Source organism: Onychostruthus taczanowskii, unplaced genomic scaffold, assembly GCF_017590055.1.
Source record: "Onychostruthus taczanowskii isolate IOZ18803 unplaced genomic scaffold, ASM1759005v1 scaffold34, whole genome shotgun sequence".
Taxonomy (NCBI): Eukaryota; Metazoa; Chordata; class Aves; order Passeriformes; family Passeridae; genus Onychostruthus; species Onychostruthus taczanowskii.
In genome coordinates this window covers 548462-569052 of record NW_024500794.1, presented here as the reverse complement: position 1 = coordinate 569052, position 20591 = coordinate 548462, and the positions used below count along the sequence as shown (strand labels likewise).

Sequence of the window (20591 nt, the reverse complement as noted above, 5' to 3'; positions counted from 1 at the left end):
ATGTGAGCAAAAGAATGTCTAATTTACGACTTGTGCCAACTGCAGTCTTGAAAGTTAATTGCTGTTCCGTTAACATCGACCTAAAATATTTGCAAGGAGGGATCCCCGAATTTTCTAAGAAGGCACTGTATCTTACAAATATGAACCTTCTTGTCCACAAACTGAAATATTATCCATTTGCAAATATTTTTCCAGGTATGTAAGTTTTTAATTACCATGGTAATAGCTAACACCATTATAAATTGGCAAAGAATCAGTGTAAATTCAGTTCAATCAGACCTCAAATCAAAATTCCTGAAAAGGGAGCACACACTCCACAGGGCAAGATGCACCAATCATGCAAAATGCAGGGCCTGATGCTAATGTGGGGCTGCACCATGGGCAGGGGGATCAACCCATTCCCAGATTCTTGTCCTGGATCCATACCCAGAGTCATTATCTGTATCTGTCTAGGATTCCCTGCTGCAGCTGCACACAGGAGTTTTTAACATCAAGGTTTCTCTCATCTAGGAAAAAGGTACATGGTTTTCTAACCTGTAATAAAAGCTGCTCCAATGTGGAGAAATGACTGTAATATCAGTAAGGGTCTGGCTTGCCAAGCCACTGTCCATCCTGTCTTTGCAACTTAGCATCCCGGTGCTTTGGGGCTTTGTTGTCGGCCCCAGACCTCTTCCTCACAGTAATCCTACCTCCTGTCGTTTGTAGGCAGAGGAAGCTAGAACAAGTTTTGGAAGGGGGGGTATTAAACAGAGGAGCTCTCATGAGTTGGGCAGCGACGACAGCAGCAGCAACCGCTGCCTCTCTATCGACTTTTAATTGCAGCAATGAGTCCCAAATCAAGTCCCACATCGTTAGCCGTCTTCTGGCTATTCCATCCCCCTTTGTAGCTGCTTCCCATAACACTTGCCCTGCTTCCTCTCATGTTTTGACAAAAAAGGCAGTCTGTACATCAGTCTGCACATCCACTCTTACCCATTTCTCTTGCACCAAATGAGCAAAGTGCATAGCGCCCGCTTCTCATATTTAATACCTCTCTTGTGTAATATTCACAAAAGAATGCTCAAAACAGATTTTCCTTCTGTTGATATTTGAGCCCCCATGTCTCTGATCACAGTTGCTCACCTGGAGTCAGGTGTGTCTCTGCTTTCTTAAATCATCCAGACTTTCAGGCTCTCAGGTCCGCCTGTTTTGCTTGACTGAGCTCCATCGCTGGCTGCTCTCAGGTCCACAGCCCTGACCCTAACACGTCCAGGGTCACCATTTAGTGGTGGACACAAAACGGACGCTGAAGATGGTATCAAGCAGCAAAAGCCCACTTTATTGCAAAAAACAGACTTTTCTAGCAGTTAGCTGGTTATCAGTTTACACAGTTTTAAGGCACAACAAGCCCAAGTCAGCCAATCACCATACACCACGATGTGGACATGCAGCAGTCTCTGCAGCACGACTCTCACATCTCCATATCCCTATTCCAGGTGAGTCCCTCTCCCACAGTCCTCTTCTACTTAGCCGAAGTAGCAGGCCTGAGCCATGACTTCACAAGGGCAACAAGACCCTTATTTCATCAGGCTTCATCTATATACAACAGGGTATGGACCTGCACGGATGGTCGGCCCAACCCAGGATACTTCTAATCATGGAATGGTTTGGGTTGGAAGGCACCTTAAAGGTCATCCAGTTCCAACCCCCTTGCCACGGGCAGGGACATCTTCCACTAGATCAGGTTGCTCAAAGCCCCGTCCAGCCCGGCCTTGAACGCTTCCAGGGATGTGGCATCTACAGTTTGTCCGGGAAACCTGTTCCAGTGCCTCGCCAATCTCACAGTGAAAAATTTCTCCCCAACATCTGATCTAAACCTATCCTCTTTCAGTTTGAAGGCATTCCGCCTTGTCCTATCACGACATGTCCTGATAAACAGTCCCTTCCCAGGTCTCCCACAGCCCTGTTAGATACTGGAAGGCTGCAGCAAGCTTTCTCTCCAGGCCTCACTTCTCCAACTGAACACCCCCAACTCTCTCCCTGCAGCCTGCCTTCACAGGAGAGGTGCTCCAGCCCTCTGATCATCTTCGTGGCCTCCTCTGGACTCTATCCAAAAGGACCATGTCCTTCCTGAGCTGGGGGCCCCAGAAGTGGATGCAGAGGAAGCTGCATTTTAATAAGCATTTGACAATATTAGTCCATTCACCTCACACCACCCACTTTTTGCAAGTTTTATCTTGATGAAAGTTCAAAATCAATTTACTGGAGATACAATTAAGTTTAGATCTGCAGGGGGAAACGACGCTTTTGTTTGGCATTGCTCTTTGTCACGGGACAGAGCTAGCGGAACGCTGCAAATTGTGGCTGTAGGTTTATAACAAGCACCTGTCACAAGGCTGTTTCTGGCACGCTGACACTTAACTGCTGGCCTCAAAAGTGTACTGCTTGCCATTTTCAAGCATGGGATTTTGCAATATGAAGAGGTGAAAGTGGCTGAGTATTTTGAGTCACTAACCAAACCACAGCTAACTCAACAAGGATCAAAATTCAGTAACCAAAGACTCCGAACAAGGACTTATCTGAAGGAGGTAACCAGAAAGAGAAGAAATAAGTGAAAACTTCAGAGACAGCCAGTTTAAAAGAAAATCATTGGGAGAAAAGATTGGTAAAGGAGTTTCACAGTTTTAATGATGGGAAAGTGTTTGGGACTTTTGGTCACATTTTGCTAAAGGTGCTCATTTCCGTGGTCCAAGGAAACACTGGAAGGTTTTGGGTAATGCCGGGAGGCCTTGATTTCCCGGGCACAGCTCAGCGAAACAAGTTCCCACTCATGGTTGGGCCAGGCAGCTACGGACACAAAAGATTTCTTTAGTTAAGGCACCAGCAAAGGCGATGCGGTAACTGAGGTGTATCACTGACTTCTCTGTCCCAGCTTCATGCCCCTCGCAGATCTCACCCCAAACTTTGCCCTTGGAAAGCACAATTTGGCGGTGACAGCCAGGCCCTCTCCGCCGGTCGGTGGCAGGGCAGGGTGCCGGCGGGGACGGACCGTGGGGCTTCCCGGCCGGCCGGCGCTGCCCGCCTCGGGGACCAGCGCTGCCAACTTTCTTTCTGCATCGCCTGGGCTCGCTGGGACGCCGCGTCCCCGCCGGAGGGGATGGGAGGAGGAGGCTGGGGCTGTTCGGCGGCCGTACCTGGCGGGGCCGGGCTCCCCTCGGGGCCGGGGGGCCCCGCTGCCCCGGGAGCGCCTTGACCCCGCCGGCACCGCCAAGGTCACCGCCCCGACGTGTCCCCCGTCCCCCGGCCGCCGCTGCCCCGCCGCCGACACTTGAGAGTTTAAAGAGGCTTTTCTTCCCCGGGAGCGGCGCCTGAGGGAAGGGGAAGGGGCAGGAGGGGGCAGGCAGGAGGGACAGGCGGGAGGGGCGGGGAGAGGCTGGCAGGGCAGGAGCCGGGCGGGGTGCTGGCTCCAACTGGAAAGGAACCGGTCCCAGCCCAGCCGGGGAGGCTGCGGGAGAGCCGGCAGCGCTGGGCAGAGCACGCCGGCCCCGGTCCCGGCCCCGGTCCCGGCCCGAGCAGCGCCGCCCGCCATGGGCACCGCGCCCCCCGTCAGTGCCGCGGCCCCCGGGGCGGGCGGGGGAGCAGCCGCGGGAGGGACCGGGGGTCTTGGCGCGGGAGGATCGAGCCCGCGTCAAATGTGGGACGGGAGGACTCGGAGGGGGACCTGCAGCCTGGGTGGGGGTCAGGGAGGAGAGGGTGAGAGCAGCGGGGCTTGGGGAGGATGGTGATGGTTTGCGCAGCGGGCATGGCTTCCCGGAGCCACAGTCCTGCTGGGAGACTAATTCTGAGTTTGTGCTGTAGAGTGGGTCTGTGAAGGCAGGGAAGATGCCAGAAGGAGAGAAAATGGGACAATGTAAGCAAGAAGAGGAGCAGCAACAGAAAGAGGAGCAGGAGGGTCTGATCGAATTCTACAGTTCCTACCAGGAGCTATTCCAGTTCTTCTGCAGCAACACGACCATCCACGGGGCTATCCGCCTGGTGTGCTCCAAAAAGAATAAGATGAAGACAGCCTTCTGGTCCGTCCTCTTCTTTCTCACCTTCGGCTTAATGTACTGGCAGTTCGGGATCCTCTACAGGGAGTACTTCAGCTACCCTGTCAACCTCAACCTCAACCTGAACTCCGACAGGCTGACTTTCCCGGCCGTGACGCTGTGCACCCTCAATCCGTACAGGTAAGAAATAGACTCGCAGAGATGTTGACTGCCTTGACTTTGATGGGTGCAGGATAAAGGCACCTACTCTGGTTCTCCTTGTGGTCCTCGAGTGCCCGCTGTTGTCGCTGTGCCGGTGGGAAGGATGCTTGTCAGAGGCCTTTGCTGCTGCTGCGGGCACTCACAGTAAGGCGTGAGAGCTTAGGCAGCTCTGCTTGCTGGTGTACAGCAGGCTGCGATATAAACTGCCACAGGGCTAGAGCAGATTTACTTCTCTCCTGCAAGATAGCCTCCAGCAAGTGGTTAGATTTACAGCTGTGGCAGGAATCACCCCAGCAAACTCTGCTGCCTGTCTTATTCAGAGCTGTTTGTGTGCATCCAGCCCTAAAGCTGCTGCTCTTCTGTCCCCCCTGTACAGATACAGCGCCATCCGTAAGCAGCTGGATAAGCTGGACCAAATCACCCAGCAGACACTGCTAGACCTCTATGACTACAACATGTCTCTGCCACAGGAAGACTGGTCCACATCGTCCTCACAAAAGCGTAGCTCAAGGAGCCTGCTTCATCACGTCCAGCGCCATCCTTTGCGGAGGCAGAAGCGGGACAACATAGTCAACTTGCCAGAGAACAGTCCCTCAGTGGACAAGAATGACTGGAAAATTGGCTTTGTTCTGGTGAGATCTCTAGGTACCCCATGCCCTACCCACTCCAATCTGCCTGGCTACTTTTGTCTTGTTAGAACCTTGGCCATGCCTTTCCTTATGTAGAAGTCTGATTAATCTCCACTGGTTTTTGCTAATGACAGATGAAGGTAGAGCTGAACCCTTTGCTCCATACAATCCTGCTCCCCAAATTCTATCCATGTTCATGCAGGCCCCAGGGGACATGTCCAAGTCAGTGTACATCTCTTCCCAAGAGCAGGAAAACTTTGTCCTTGCTGAGGGTACATCAGCCTTGCAGTTGCCTTTGAGAGCAGTTTATCAGCATCAGCTGCTGCATTGCCCAGTAATAGCTAAGGAGAATGTATTTGATGGTCCTGGGCCACCTGAAAGGTGATCACGGTTGCAATTGCTCCTAGCTAGCAGCTTCCTCGCCCTAGGGTATCTGTGTTTGCATTTAAAAAGGCACTGAAGGACTGAAGCTAATCGCTCAGCAGTTAACTGGGGTTCCCACAGGATCACAAAAGTTTTTCTGGACACACCCTGAAGGAAGGGCTCCCCATGCAAGAATTTAAAGCTCTTGGTTTTATACCAGGTAGAATTTATGTGCATATTACCCTGTACACCTTGCTGCCTCCTGGGTCTTACTCAGCCTCGCTTATTCATCTGGCGTTGCCCTTCCACCCAGGAGCTGCGCTGGGTTTTTTTCCATCTGATCACCTGTTGGTCACACTCAGGAATCCTGGAACTCTTCACTTCCTCGGTCATCCGCCTGTGCTGAGGGAGCACAGCTTATCCACGGGCAGAGCCTTGTCTCCTGGATGAGAAGACTTCTCTGACACAGCTCTTCTTCTTCTTCTTCTCAACAGTGCAATGAAAACAACGACTGCTTCCATCAGGCGTACTCCTCGGGAGTGGATGCCGTGCGGGAGTGGTACAGCTTTCACTACATCAATATCCTGGCACAGGTGCCTGATGCAAAAGCCCTGGACGAGTCTGACTTTGAGAATTTCATCTATGCTTGCCGCTTCAATGAGGCAACGTGTGACAAGGCGTAAGTAGTGGCAACACCCCTGAAAACACCTACTTTGTGCCTGGGCTCGAGGGGAATCAAGGAACCCACCTTAGAGAACCTCTTTTCTGAGGTGGGATCGTTCCTTGTTCAGTTCCCATTTGAAAGGTCAAATGATCTTTCTTGAGTCTTTCCTGTGGGTTTTGCATGTCAGGGCCACAGGTTCTGTGGCCTGGAAGTATGAAAGGATGGTTTTGCCTTTTTCTGGGTTTCACACAAATGAAATAATTATGCTGGTACAAACACCAGAGAGGGCACAGATGTACAGCGTAGAAGTATTTATATTCTACCCTCCACAGTGGTAAAGTACATATCAGCCCACAGAATAAGAGAAGAGAGGGTCACAAAAAGACAGTAAAAATATGTTGCACTTTTCTCCTGCCATTATTGGTCAAAAAGCCCCAGGGAGGTAGTGGAATGAAAACGATCTGCAAGGAAGGAAAAGCGGTAGGAAAATCTAAGAGGTTCATCGGTATTAGGAAGATAATACAGTAATTGCTAGCACTGCTAAAACCCATTTGGGCTCTGAAAAGCAGCATGAAAAACCTCGTGTAAAAACCTGTCCAGCTCCAGGACATTTTTTACAGCACATTTTAATTGCTTTTCCCTGTTCATGAGAGTTTACATAACAAATACTGCCCATCTGTTGTAAGCCCCTGTCCCTGCTGATGGAAAACAGAGTTGTTCCTTTCAGAAAGCCCTTCCCCTTGGTTTCACAGCCCATCTCACTTTGTTTCTGTTCCCCTGTCAGGAACTACACGCACTTCCACCATCCCTTGTATGGCAACTGCTACACCTTTAACGACAACAGCAGCAGCGTGTGGACATCCTCGATGCCTGGGATCAATAATGGTGGGTGAGAGGCACTCTTTGGTGAGTAAGGAGAACAGCTCAGCTCTGTTTTCCCTAGGAGTTATTATGGGCATCCTGCTGTGATTAGTACTGGTGGTGGCAAATTGCAGCCCTGCTCTGTCTCGCCCAAGCTGCTTTCACCCATCTGGAGACAGCTGTCTCATGGACATGACTGCCCCTCACCGCTGCCCACTGAACTCTCTCTCCCTCATCAGTGCCTGATCCTTATGCTCTTTGTGTCCTCTGGACTTGTGCTGGCCCTTCCTGAAGTCCTCTGCTGAGCCATAGTGCTCCTGGTCTTCACCTTCCCCATTTGCCCCTTCAAGAAACTGACCTGTTTGTGTTCCTAAACCCCCTGAAACCTATCCAGACCAAATCTTCAGGCTTTTCTTCCATCTGGCTTCAGGTTTATCTATTAAATCTCTCTCAGTTGCCAGTTCTGTTTTTTCTAAGCCACAGTGATTAAATTGAGTTTTCACTGGCCTCTTCTGGAGTGTCCAGCTTTTTCTCTGGCCTCCCTCCAACCATCCTCTGTTGCTGCCAGGCTTTGGTGCAGCCCTGGGTGATGTCTGTCTTTCCTTTGTCTCTTTCAGACTTCCTTCTAAGCATCCTGCTCCCCCTTCTGTGCTGCACCACAGCTGGCCATGACCTCCCTGGCTCTCTGATGTTCCCGCAGGTCTCTCTCTGGTGGTGCGCACCGAGCAGAACGATTTCATCCCTCTGCTGTCCACGGTGACAGGAGCCAGGGTCATGGTCCACGATCAGAATGAGCCAGCCTTCATGGACGATGGGGGTTTCAACGTTCGCCCTGGCATCGAGACCTCCATCAGCATGAGAAAGGTGAGCAAGCAGAAGGGGGAGAGCTGTGGATAGGAGGTTTAACTCGGTGGACCTGCAGTGTGTGTTTAAGGGAAGGGACTAATCGCATGGAGTGAAGGGAGAGGAAGAAGAACAGCTCGCTGGACTAGATGAGAGGCATTTGGCTACAGTTTATCAGCGAACAATGAAATGGAGGCAAGCAGGGGGAGCTGGCATCCCGAGGAAAGCATAAAGAGCAGATACTGAGGGATGAGCAGTGTGTGGTGTGGGAGAGTGGGAAGAGGAGAGCAGTGGAGGTGTTGTGTGCAGCGAGCATCTGCTGTTGCAGGAGATGACCATGCGCCTCGGGGGCAGTTACAGCGACTGCACAGAGGATGGCAGTGACGTGCCGGTGCAAAACCTGTACTCGTCCCGCTACACCGAGCAGGTAGCTCACAGTCACCCCTCCTTGTTTCTCCACTTTCCTGACATGCTTCAGCCCGCTAATGGCCACGCCTTTCCTTGGGCTCTGTTAATAGTGTGATGTGATACAGGCAGCAGTGGGTTTGGTTCCCTTGATCAGCCTTTTCCACCTCATGTGCCTCCCAGGTCTGCATTCGCTCCTGCTTTCAGCTCAACATGGTAGAACGCTGTGGCTGTGCATATTACTTCTATCCCTTGCCCCACGGAGCAGAGTACTGTGACTACACGAAGCACAAAGCCTGGGGTAAGTGGGCAGCAGGGACAGCAGGGCTCATGCCCACCTGAACCTGTTTGGTCCAGCCCACGTCCCATCATCTTCAATGAGCTTCCTGTGGGAGACATCTAAATGACAGTCTTGCCTTGAATGATTAGCCCCTTGTGGAAGGAAACCTCTTCTGGGTTCCCCCTGCTGTCACACACCACCTTTTGTCTAAAGATGCTGTGAGCTTACCTGGATTTACTTTCTTTGCTGTTCAGGCTACTGCTATTACAAACTCCTGGCTGAATTCAAAGCTGACGTGCTGGGCTGTTTCCGCAAGTGTCGGAAACCTTGCAAGTAAGTTGATCATCAGTCAGGCAGGAAGATTGGAATGTATTCCCAGAAGTGTTGGGAAGCATTCACTGATGGGCAAAAGCTTGAGTCAATAGCTGAGCCCCAGCCTGAAATGGTATTTCTCCCGTCAGAAAGCCAAAATGGCTGAGGAGCGTGTGGGTTGGCTTGGGGGTGAGCTCCCAAGGACTGTGCATTCCACATGGTGGGAAGTGGGTTCAACTTCAGCATGGGAGGGAATCTCCAGGTGTCCCTGAGGGTGGTGAGACCTGGCCCTGTGGCTCCTAGAGCTTCAGCAGCTAACACAGCCTGCTCTTGCCTTGCAGAATGACAGAATACCAGTTGTCAGCTGGATACTCCCGCTGGCCTTCTGCTGTCTCAGAGGTAAGGAGGGGGTGTCCTGGCTTCCCAGCATTGCTCTCACTTCCTATTTAGTCCTTCCTCAACGGGTACTAAACCTGCAGGAGGTGACTGTGATCATGTGACACAATTTGTTGCACTTTCATTTCAGGACTGGGTTTTCTATATGCTTTCACAACAGAACAAATACAATATCACATCCAAGAGGTGAGTGCCCCTAAACAGAGACTGTGTCCAAACCAGAAACCATCCCAATGGAATGTGTGTATTGGAAATGTCAGAGTTAAGATTAAATCACTGATGGGAAGAGATCAGGCATGGGACCTGTGGACAAGGGCAGTGGATTTGAGTCAGAGTAGATACATAGTGAGACTTCAGCAAGGACTGGGGACTCAAGTGAAAAATTTTGAAAGAGGTCAGATGCTGATATGAAAATAGTAAGCCCCAGCACTTGCTGTGTGTTCTGGAGTCACAGTAAGTCTTTGTGGAAAAGTGGGAAGGAGAGCTGTGCCAGAGCTTTTGCCACAAACATTGGGTTTTACAGTAGAGTGTCAGAAGTGCACTGTAAGTACCAAAGACTGTATTTAGTGCAGAATGAGAGCTGCAGAGATGGGAGAAAGCCTCTGGGCAGTATGTGTGGGAGAAGGAGAGGGGGCAGAAGGGGACAGAGGCAATTAGGCTTGGTGAAGAAATGCAGGGATTGAGGAGTTGGGGTTACTGAGCATCATGTCTCATTCACAGGAACGGAGTTGCCAAAGTGAATATCTTTTTTAAGGAGTGGAACTACAAGACCAATCTGGAGTCTCCAGCCTTCACGGTACATACACACTTTACTACAATGTCTTCTCTGGCCACCCATTCCCCCACGACGTCCCTCCACTGTGGCAAGCTTTTGTTCCAGCAGCATTGCTGGATATTGTCTCTTTTCCTTGGGCAGAGTGAGGGGAACCCCCCCAGCCCCACAGGGAAGAGGGAACAGGCAGGGAGGCAAAGTCCCAGATGAGGGCTGTTGTCACTGCTCTTTCTCCATCTCCTGCAGGTAGTGACTCTGCTGTCCCAGCTTGGGAACCAGTGGAGTCTCTGGTTCGGATCCTCTGTCCTGTCTGTGATGGAGCTTGCAGAGCTGGTTCTGGATTTCATTGCCATCACCTTTATCCTGGGCTTCCGCTGGTTCCGCTCTCGGCAGAAGCTACCTCCGCCGATACCCGCTCTGAGCAGCCAGGATAACGCTGCTTTCCAGGATGAGGCACCAGCTCTCCATGCTCCACATCGCTTCACTGTTGAGGCTGTAGTGACCACGCTGCCACCCTACAACAGCCTGGAACCACGTGGGCCGAGCAGGGATGGTGAGGAGGGACACGAGTGAGGCAGCAGCTTCTCCCACCGTTCAGATGGCTGGCAGCTGGAGCAGAGCTGCTCTCTTTGTCTGTGGGGCCTGCTTTTCCTTCTTTCTTCATGGACCATGGCAAAAGACTGCTCCATGGTTGGCCTGGGCTCATTGCTTTCACTCCTGTAGGCACATTCTTCAGTCTGATAAAATACTATTGCTGTGGGATCACCAGGGATGAGAGATGATCTAGTGTATGTGTGGGGGAGACATCCTCTTGATTTCCTTATGCTCTGTGCATACACGTGCAGGCATGCTTTCTTTTCCCTCAAGAAGGATGCTGCCACAGTTCTGGTCTGTCATTAATTAAAGAGGTTTGGCAGGTGTGACTGGCCTCCTCTGTGGTGTGACAAGGAACAGGAATGGAGTCTTAGCTGGAGTACAAATGTCTCAACAGGCTGAGCTTCGTTAAGCTTTCCCTAAACTGGTTGCTCTTTCCTCATTCTTCATGAGCTCTGATCTCAAGACTGTGTCACCTACCCTCTCCTCTCCTCAAGGACAGGCTACTTGAGACAAGAGCCATTGGCACGATCTTAATCTGTATTACACACAGTGCTCTGGAGAGGTGCTTGCTGCCACTCCCAGGTCAGGGACAAAACACCCCTGGCAAAGTAAAGGCTCCCTTTTCAAGCTGCCTTTGTGCCATTGGTAGATCTTGGGTGTCCCCCTTCCTTGGGATGCACATACATGTGTACATCCAGCTATTCGATTGTTTGATTTGTCCCAGGGCTGTTGGCAATCTCTACAACTGCTTGACCCTCCCTGCTTTCTTCCTGAGGGAAACAAAGAGAGTTTGGCAGGATTATGAACACTCTCCAAAAATCCCAAATGTAACCTCTGCTGCAATGGGATCCTGCAAGAGAGGCTCAGAGCAGCGCAGGTCATGCAGTGCATGTTCTGCTCCTCCCAGCCCTTGTCTGGTCCACCCACAGAAATTCTGCTGAGCCTCTTGTTCCTGAGGGAAGCACAGGAAAGTACTGCAGGCTCTAATCAAAAGTGTTTCCAAGGAAAACTTTAGCCTATTTGATTGGACCACACGGGCAAAAATGGTCCTCTTCTCAGGAACTAACATGAGGACCTTTGTATGAGAAGAGGTTTCTTGCAGTGAGCTTGCCATAGTCTTTTCTTACAAATACTCAGACTTCTGCTGCAATGGTGTTTGCTCTGCACTTTATGGGGTATCAAGAGAGCAAGGGTGATGTCCTTAAAAAACAGGATTATCCACTTCACAGGACAAACAGAGATACCAGAATTTAAGCAGTTTAGGCAAAGACCTGTGGAACCCTGTAACCAGTCACACTGTGAACAGCCACTTTTGAATTTAAAAACTAGTTAATCATAACAAAAGAAAAACTCAAGCTATTTTAAAGTTTAAGGTAGAGGCACTGCCCTTGGGAAGTTGGAGGAGTTTACTGCAGTGTCTAAACTATTGCCTAATTTTTCCCTTTGAGATGCTAAACACATGCTGGTTGTACTGCTCTTGCCTTGATTACCTAAAAGCATTTTCCTGTTCCCATTAGAGAGTGATTTTATTCTTCTTCACACACACACACAAATGCTATGTTCTTTATTGCACAAATATTCCTGGTTTTACAAATTTTATCCCAGTGTTCAGTTGATAACTCTTGTTTGAAAGTGAAGATAATGTTTCTGCTAGGAAGAGAAGCTAGTAATTTGGGAGGTGTCCTTCAGTAAGGGTGGCAGCCCAGCAGGAGGGAGGAGCCTGCAACAAGCACTTACAGGTGTGGAAACATGAATTCCTCCTTGGAGGCCCACATTAGAAAAAAAAAAACCCCAGAGCTTCTGCAAACATGAAAAAAATCCATTTTCTAAATGAAGTAAAAAAGAGTGAGCAATGAATGAAATCTCAAAATCTCAAAGTACCTCTGTGAAGGTAGTTTCATGTTCTGTAAAAACACTGCCCAAGAGGCAGAGGTAAAAGCTAGGTTTAGTTGCTGAAAGTAGCTTTGGCCACAATTAAAATACAAAAGGCAGGCAGATAGAGGAGCTAGGATGCTGCACCCAGTTCTTGGTCACAAATTCAGTACTGCAGACTGATGCCTTGGGTGTTTTCTAGCACATGAATGAGCAAAAACCTGACACTGGACACAAAGCTGTTTGCTTCACAAAGCCACCTTCAAATTAAGAAAGGATAAAGAGCAGGTGCAACACCTTAAAACAGTCTTTGTATGCCATAAACATACAGTGATTCATATGGTAAGCATATTTCCTCAGTAACCAAAGAGAAAGACACGATTCTTCACATCACAGAACCACAAATAACCTTGTAATAACCATAAAATTGATGAGACCTGCTGCATCATGCATAGTCAAGTGGGTGATTAAAGCAAGATTAATCAGAGGCATAACTACTTGAAACAGTAAGTCCTCTTCATCAGTAAAGAAATACAGCTGCAGAAGGTGGTGATGTATTCCCTGGGGGAAGTTTGAGCCATATCCTCTCTGTTCCATAAAAGTGTTAAAATGGAAAAAAAATGGGCTTTGACTGATGAACTCAAAGCAATGGCACCATTCAGGACAGCTGTAAATCCAGAGTTAAAAGCCTGTACAAATGTGAAGAAGCAGTTACACAAGCTGGCAAATAGATGAGCCCTCCCCGTCCTGTGAATCAGTGCAAAAATTGCCACCTTGGGAGAAATCAGGCTCCAGAAATAATCCCTACATTTATTGTAGGCTGGCAAGACCACAAGTGAGCTCAGCAGATGTATAGTGAGCTTGGTCTGGCTGAAAATAAGAGGCAAGGCCAGCAGTGCTGGAGTAAGAGACCAAAAAACAGGAGTGTTTCACTGAGAATGTGAAAAATTGAAGAAAGTGCCTTCAGCTTCCAAGTCATGCTTAAAAGCAATGCACTAAAAAGAGCTTATAATCTTTATTAAATTCTTAATACGTTTATGGCAAATTTAGTTTTAAAAAATAGTACAAAGGCTTTTGGAAAAGAAGCCTCTGAGGGAAGAGCATGAAGTGTCATGTAGCCCTCTGCAGAAATTATCTAGTGGGTCTGTGCACAGAAGGATGTTATGAAGCTGCCCATATTTGAAATCTGGGTGCTCTGAGTAAGTGTTGCACTCTATCTCTGGCCAAAAATAGGTCAAATAGTATCAGGAGTGTGGAGGCTCAGGTATCCAGCAGACAGGGCTGAGCTGCCTATTTGTAAAACCTATATCCTTATCTGTTACATCTCTCAGAGCAATCATTTGTTTAGAGGTCAGAACAAAGACAAAACCTCCCCTTTATTACCTCTCTTCACCAAGTTAAGGCTTCCAGCCCCAGTGGATACCTCAGAGCAGGGACCTCTGTCACTTCCCAAGGAAGCCAGGCTCATTAAAGTGTTGATGCTGCATTCCAGGTCTGAAGAAAATCTGTCTTCCCCACCATCATTTGGTTGCTTTCCAGCTGAGACAACAAGCCCCACCACTGACGAGAGCCTGCACTGGCTTTGAGCAGCACAGAGACACCCCAGGAAAGGCCAGAACGATGCCCCAGGCATCTACAAATACGAAGGTTCAGGGTACATCCACTCAGGAGCAGTACAGCTGAGGCTTTTCTTCCACCACAGCTGAAGAAGTCAGGATGAAGCAGTTGATATGGGAGCTGCATTTTGCACGGAATGGTTTGAGCTGGAAGAGACGTTAAAAATCATCTCAGCTCCAACTCCTTGCCACAGACAGGGACACCTTCCACTAGACCACGCTGCTCAAAGCCCCAACCAACCCAGCCCTGGACACTTCCAGAGATGGGGCATCCACAGCTTCTCTGGGCAACCTGTTCCAGCTCCAAGGCATGTTAAACATGTTCCATGTTTAAAGGCAGAGCTTGACTTTTTAATTAGACATACAAAGAACTACACTCCCAAAGCCTTGGCCTTGCTTTTGGAGCACATTTAAACTCTTGTTTTGTCTGGGATAAGAGAGTGCAGGAGCAGCAGAAATGCTGATGCAGGTAAGGATGGCACCTCAGAAGAGCTTCCAGTAGAAGATGGTATTTTCAATGCCTAACAGAGGATTTATGGCTAGATATGCAAGTCTTTGCAAACAGCCACAACATGACTCATGAACTGGGCTCAACCCTGGGGCAACTTTCAGCAGTATGTTCAGCCCCAGCTCTGTACTCCAGAGCAGCTGCCAGCTTTGGAAAATGAGCATTCAGTGCCCAGCTTTGGCTAGGGACTTGGACACTGCATCATCAACAGTCCAAAAGTGCATCTGTCCTAGGAAAACATCTTCCCTACTTCCCTACATGAGTGAGGCTGAGAACTGACAGGAACACAACACAAAACTTGGCAGGAATTGTAGCTTGACTCGTTTGTTCAGGTTGTGCAGGCCTGAACTGTGTGGAATTTTAGACTGTACATGCTGCTTTAATCCACCAGCCAGTCCAGACACCCTCCTTTCCCAGGAGGGCTTCCATCTTTGAAGAATTAGTCCAGCTGCCTTCTTCCAAATTCACCACTGAGAGTTGTTCCAGTGTGTTCACTGTTCTGGTGTGGATTTTGGTGATGTTTAAGACTGGACAAAGATTGATCATGAGGGAGCCAGATGCCACACGGAAGACTGTTTTACAACCTAGCTTTTGTAGCAATAAGGGCAGATAAGGGCACAAGTGCCTAATTTTAAAAGAAGTCTGCACTGGACAAAGCTCTGTCATTTCCTTTTAATGAGTTTCAAATGTACAGTGAAGCAAAAGAAAGGGGCACTTACCTTTATTCCAGTCATGCTCCAAGATACATTGTGAACAGCATCATACTCTTGGAGGTCTTCATTTGGGTCCTGAACTTATATTCCAGCACCAATGGAGAATTGTTTGCTGGGTTTAAGGATCTGAGGTTACTGAAATCTAAAGGCAGCACAGCCTGAGAGCCAGAGCTGCCACTAACACAGTAATGCACAGAAGATAGTTCCCTGAGCAGGACAGTGGCTGGACATTCAGAGGCTGAAAGCAGACTTGGCTGGGCAGCCTCTTCCCCCAGAGCTGCTGGTTCCCACATCTTGTTAGAGACTTAACAGAGCCAGTCCAGCACAACTGGAACTACCATCATTTACAATGGAAAACCAGCCACTGCTTTGAGGGACAGAACTTCAGGTATGTGCACGCTATGGAAGTCAAAAAAAAAATTTCCAAAAGTTTGGCATCCCAACCCCTTCCCGCTCACTGACAGACCAGACAGACTCAGTAAGGTGGTGAATTGTGTTTCTTAGAGACCATTAAAAGTACATGAGCTGATTTCTAGAACATGCCAGAGGAGATTACAGTTGTGTTTATAGCGGAAGTAAATAAACTGCACGTGCATGAGTGGCTGTGATGCCGTGGGCAGCAGAGTCCCTTGCTTTTACTAAGAGGGCCTTGGTGATTTGTTTTGCCCATGCACAGAGACACAAAGGAGGGGAAAGGGAGCAGAGGAGGAGGCAACATACAACATCTAAGAGAAAGAAATGAAAGAGACAGCCTAGGGGGACCTCAGCTCCCAGACAGACAGGAGGAATGGGACACCAAAGGCTTGTTTAGAAGAGTTTGAGAGAATTGCTGGTCTGGGGGCCTCGAGCTTGTAAAAGCCTACCCCCCAAAATGAGAGCAGTAGGTGGCACAAGCAGGCCCTAGGTGGCTCCTCTTCAGCAGATGCACTTCTGACCGTCCATCCCATCTCAGTTCCACAGGGAATTAGGGAAGTGCTCAGGGGATGAGGGCTGCTTCACTCCAGATCTTCATCTCTGCCCTCCCCCAAGGCGGAGAGGAATGGAATTGCAGGGAGATGAACTCAAATGAAAATGCTGGGGCATGGAAGTGAGCATGCAAAACCTAGCCCCTTGCCAGGGGTCCTGGGAGGCAGAAAGGGGCTCCCCCAGCACAGCCAGTGAAACAAAAAGCATCTGCTTCTGCCATCTTTTGTACTTTGCTCCTATCTGGGAACTCCAGTGACGTTCTCCCTGCCTCCTCTTAGGCCAAAACAGATCCCAGTGCATTCTAGAACAGAGGCAGAGCTTTCTAAATTAAAGGAGTACCCTCTTTCCAGTCTGGATTACAGGCTACAGCTCAGCTTGTTACAAAAAGTTAAAAGACAAGACACACATTCCTCGGAATACTTTACAGAGACAGGGCAGCTCATTTAACCCACGTCCAACAACACATTCAAACAACTCACAGCTCCTGTTACTTTTGATGGAGAAGAACAAGGGAATTGCCCACAGAAAGCCACAGCCACAAGTTTACCTGGACCTAAAATTCACGAGAACCCATAGCAAGTAGGAGGATTCAGTTTGGTCAGCAAGATCTCTAGAGGCGTAAGTTGCCAAACTGGAACATCTGATGTCACTTTGCAATATCCATGCCCAGAGTACCATTCCCCTTTGAATCCCCAGCTAACCATTTCAAGTGTTTTCTAACTCCTGCTGAAAGCTAGGGCTTTGTGGCAGCAGAAACAGAGCAGATATTCTTCATCAGAAAGCTGTGCAGCTCATTCAGTCTCATCTGCAATACCTCCAGGCCCCTTCACCTCTATCTGCTATGGCAGTGAGCTTCCTCAACGTTCAACCCAGCCACACAAAAGCAAAACACCAATTCCCAGTCTGCCACTACTCCAAAGTCTTCCTTCTGGAAAGCTACAATTCAGTAGGAAGCTACAGGGTCCTGGCTTGTGTGTGCATAGATGAAAGGCATATTTGACACTCCCCACCAGACTAATTGTCGTTCATTTGTTCCTTGTGGAGAGAGACTTGACTCCCACACATGCCTTTTAGATAGTAGCAATGCCCCTTTCACTTAACTGTGTTTAGCCTCTTGCACTTGACTGAGGTAATCAGGTAGGCCCTCCTTTATGAAAACTGAAATGGCCATTGAATGGCAAGTCATCTGGAAATAAGGACAGGCAGAAAAAAATCATTTCTTCAAGTGCTCACCTCTCCATGGCTACATCACTACGTGTAGCTTAGATGGCTCACAGCCACTGGCCAACACAAACCAGCTTTTATTTCAGAAGCTCAATGAAAAGCTCAAGTCATGCTGCCACTCTTTTTAGGCAGAACACTAAAGGCTCTCACATGCTGAAGTCCTCCATCCCAAAAGGCACTGTGTTAAGGCATTCTTATTTTGCTAGAGTTCACACAGGCACTATTTGACAAGCTTACACCCAAAAATAAAACACAAAAAGTTCTCTGCAGAAGAGCAGGAGCAAATAGCTACCCACTCTTCCTCAACTTCCCTTTCCTCTAAACTTAGAGGACACTCCCCAAAGCTGCAGCAGCTATTGAAAAATCTACCTTTGTTTAGTAAGCGGCTCAGAGTCCTATACAGGAGATAAATTGAAACCAATAAGGAAATTAATGAAGAAGCTAGGTGAAAGGGAAGGAAAGGAAAAATTCAGAGGCAAGAAGAGACAGGCAAGGTAACAGGGGACAGGAGGTTGCAGACTGAAGGAGCTACATTTAAGTAAAAAAGTAGACTGGAGACAAAGCAATAGAAAAAAGAAAAAAGGAAAGAACAAAAGGGCAAGTTACACCAAAGGTCCCTCAGAGAACTCCAAATCACCCACCAGGGAAGGAAGTTGCCAACCCACCCACACCAGGGTAAACAACCCTCATACTTACAGGATTGTCTGACCTGGCAGGCAGAATTTCCCATTTCTACAATGATGGCATTCCCCATTCCTCATATTACTAGGTAAAGCACACCATTTCCACACTAAGTGAGGGAGTTCCAGCACTTCTACCTCCCTATCCCAAAGACTGGAGTTGACACTTATGCAACTAAGACCCTCAAGATCTCAAAACAAAAAGAAAAAGTTTAAAGTACTCTAGAGCCGGTGTCTCCTCACCTTTGAGCCTGAGGTTTTTGGTACTTACTTGCAATCACCACCACCACGAGGGCACCAATCACTCCCATCATGATCATCATCTGAAAAAAAAAAAGATTGTCCAAGAGCAATACTCAGAACAGATTGACAAGCTCCCATTCTTCCTGACAGCCAAGGAACCTGAGCCAGGCCCAAAGGCACGGCAGCCAAGGCCTCAAAGCCTTCCCACAGTGAAAGAATCGTAAACATCTGAAATCGTTAGTAAGCCCCAGCTATACTTGAAAGCTCTGCAGGAGAGGAGGAGCCCAGTCCCCTCCTGACAAGGAGATGGTGGCACTGGGGCACTCACCTTGCAGTTCTTCCACCAGTACTTCCTTTTGAGTTTGGCTGCGCTGCTTTCAAACACCGAGGCGCCGGCCTGCAGTGCGTCTGCCCGGTCATCCAGCTCCGACAGCTTCTCGTCTCGCTGCAGCACCTTGTCTACGTTTACACACATGATATCAACCACCTGCAGAAGGAGAACAGCGGGAGCAGTTCTGTTGGTAAAGACAGCTGAAAAGGTAAGAGGAGTTACTTAGCCAATAACTGATGTGGCAATACTAAGGAACAAAAAGCATGAACAAGGGGGAGGGGAAAGGATCGGCGTAAGAAAGAAGTAATTTCAAGTCACTGCCTACTTTGGAATGAAAAAAAAAAAATAAATCGGAGAGTCACTGTTAAAACATCACTTCAAGTACACTTCAACCGGGTCCTCAGCCTCACATTCTCATCTGCTTCTAAGAGCTCTCGGTTCCAGCAGCAAGCCAAAGCCACCCTCGCTACGAGGGGAGTCATGCGCTCCCTCACTCCCCGAGAGCTGCGGAATTACCGGATCGCCTTCCAGCTGCTGCCCCGCTGAGGCACACGGGCGCTACTGCGCGCCAGCAGCCAAGCCAGCGGCTCTGATCCCGGGAAGCCAGGCAAGGGTTCCCTCACATCCCTGCACACAGCGTTCCCTTGAAGCAGCCCGCAGGGATTAAGAGCTGTCCTGGATGCTGTACAGCTTTGTTCCCACAAGAGATGCACGAGGTACCAAAAGAATCTGGCAAGCCTGGTTCTTGGAAGTCATATCTAGAATTAAGAGGCTTTTAAACATAAAGCAATCTCTCCTCCAGCCTCTTTAATAGGTTTGCCACTCTATTTTTGAGTATTGAGCATTAACTAATTTCTGGCTTTGGCATGACAAAAGGAGCCACCCCCTCAGCGACAGACACGGGTGAAGAGCATCGCTGCTGCAGAGCAGCGGGAGCGGAGTCCAGGCATCCCCCGGGCTGGCAGCTACTGACCTCCTGCACCTGGGCCTGCGTCTGCTGCAGCCGGCGATTGCTCGTCAGGTTGGGGGGAGCCCCGGGGGGACCCCCACCGGGGGCTGCCCCTTCGGGAGCGCCTCCTTCGGGAGCCCCTCCTTCGGGAGCGCCGGGAGCAGGCTGCTGAGCTGGGTCAGACCTAAGGGAACACACACATGAGCGAAGAGAAAACTCAGCCGCTCCAGAGAGAACCCCCAAATCTACACGAACCCCAGCGTCCCCAGGCTGCAGCAGCCTCGGGAGCCTGCAGCCTCGCTGGATCCCGCCGGACCGGGAACGGACGGGCTCGTGGCAGAGCCTGAAGCAGGGGCAAGCCCGGGGGGCAGCGGGAACGGAACAAGCCGCTCGTCGAAGGAGCTTGCGGGTGCGGTCGCGCCAAGCACGGCGGCCTCCCGGGGGAGCAGCGACCTGGCCGCACGGGCATGACCAGGAGACGGGGAAGGAAGGCGGGGCAAGAGGGACAGGGAGGCAGCGCGAGGCACCCCGGGGGGACCGGGCAGCCACCGGCCAGGCTGGCTCCAGCTGGGGCCCCGCACATCACCCCTGGGGCCCGGCCCACGCACCCACTCGCCCACGCCCCCAGCGGGGGAGCAGGACCGCCCGGGGGCGGTGCGGGCAAGCCCTGCCCGCGGCTGCTGCAATGCGCCACCCGACCCCACCGCCGCCGGCCAGGACGCGGGTTCCGCACTGACCCCCGTCCCTCACGCTGCAGCACCGCCCCCGCGCCGCGCCCACCGCCGCTCGCCCACGGCCGGGCGGACACTCACATGGCCGGGCCGGAGGGAACGGCGGGACACCGAGCACCGAGCTCCGCACCGACAGCCCGCGCCCCCGGACCCCGCACTTATACCAGCGGGGCCCCGCCCACAGAGCCAGCAGCCAATCAAAAGTTGCTCCCCTGAGAGCCGCAGCTCGGCACCGCCCCTGGGTTCCTCCTCAGCCAATCAGCGCTCCGCACCCTGCGGGGAAAAGACAGGCAGTTAGCCCCGCCTCCAGACAAGCCCCGCCCTGTCGTAGAACTGTCCAATGGGAGCAGCGCCCTGCGCCCCGCCCCCGACCTGGCCCCGCCCCTGCGGAGATCCCGCGGTGCCCG

The 20591-nt window shown here is 50.3% G+C and overlaps 2 protein-coding genes across 11 annotated transcripts in view; one reads left to right on the top strand and one right to left on the bottom strand.

Moving 5' to 3' along the window:
• Positions 1 to 20322, bottom strand: part of VAMP1 (vesicle associated membrane protein 1) — a 32962-nt gene extending 12640 nt beyond the window's left edge. For 2 of the 9 annotated variants that reach the window (XM_041410927.1, XM_041410933.1), the window contains exons 1-4: positions 20266 to 20322; positions 19478 to 19637; positions 18502 to 18660; positions 18202 to 18253 (exon numbers count right to left, since the gene is read on the bottom strand). In XM_041410927.1, coding sequence (XP_041266861.1) covers positions 18202 to 18253; positions 18502 to 18660; positions 19478 to 19637; positions 20266 to 20267 — 373 coding nt within the window. In that variant the 5' untranslated portion in view covers positions 20268 to 20322. The other 7 variants (XM_041410929.1, XM_041410935.1, XM_041410930.1 and 4 more) reach the window with 7 other exon arrangements.
• Positions 2901 to 10327, top strand: SCNN1A (sodium channel epithelial 1 subunit alpha). 2 transcript variants are annotated; one of them, XM_041410925.1, is made up of 13 exons: positions 2901 to 3251; positions 3838 to 4208; positions 4606 to 4861; positions 5716 to 5900; positions 6670 to 6770; positions 7447 to 7610; positions 7918 to 8016; positions 8178 to 8295; positions 8529 to 8607; positions 8928 to 8985; positions 9113 to 9168; positions 9703 to 9778; positions 10001 to 10327. In XM_041410925.1, the coding sequence occupies exons 1-13, from the start codon at positions 2916 to 2918 to the stop codon at positions 10325 to 10327; spliced, it is 2226 nt and encodes a 741-aa protein (XP_041266859.1). In that variant the 5' UTR covers positions 2901 to 2915. The 2 variants fall into 2 exon arrangements, with proteins under 2 accessions (XP_041266859.1, XP_041266860.1); XM_041410926.1 differs by lacking the exon at positions 2901 to 3251 and adding an exon at positions 3424 to 3584.
• Positions 20323 to 20591: the final 269 nt, after the last annotated feature.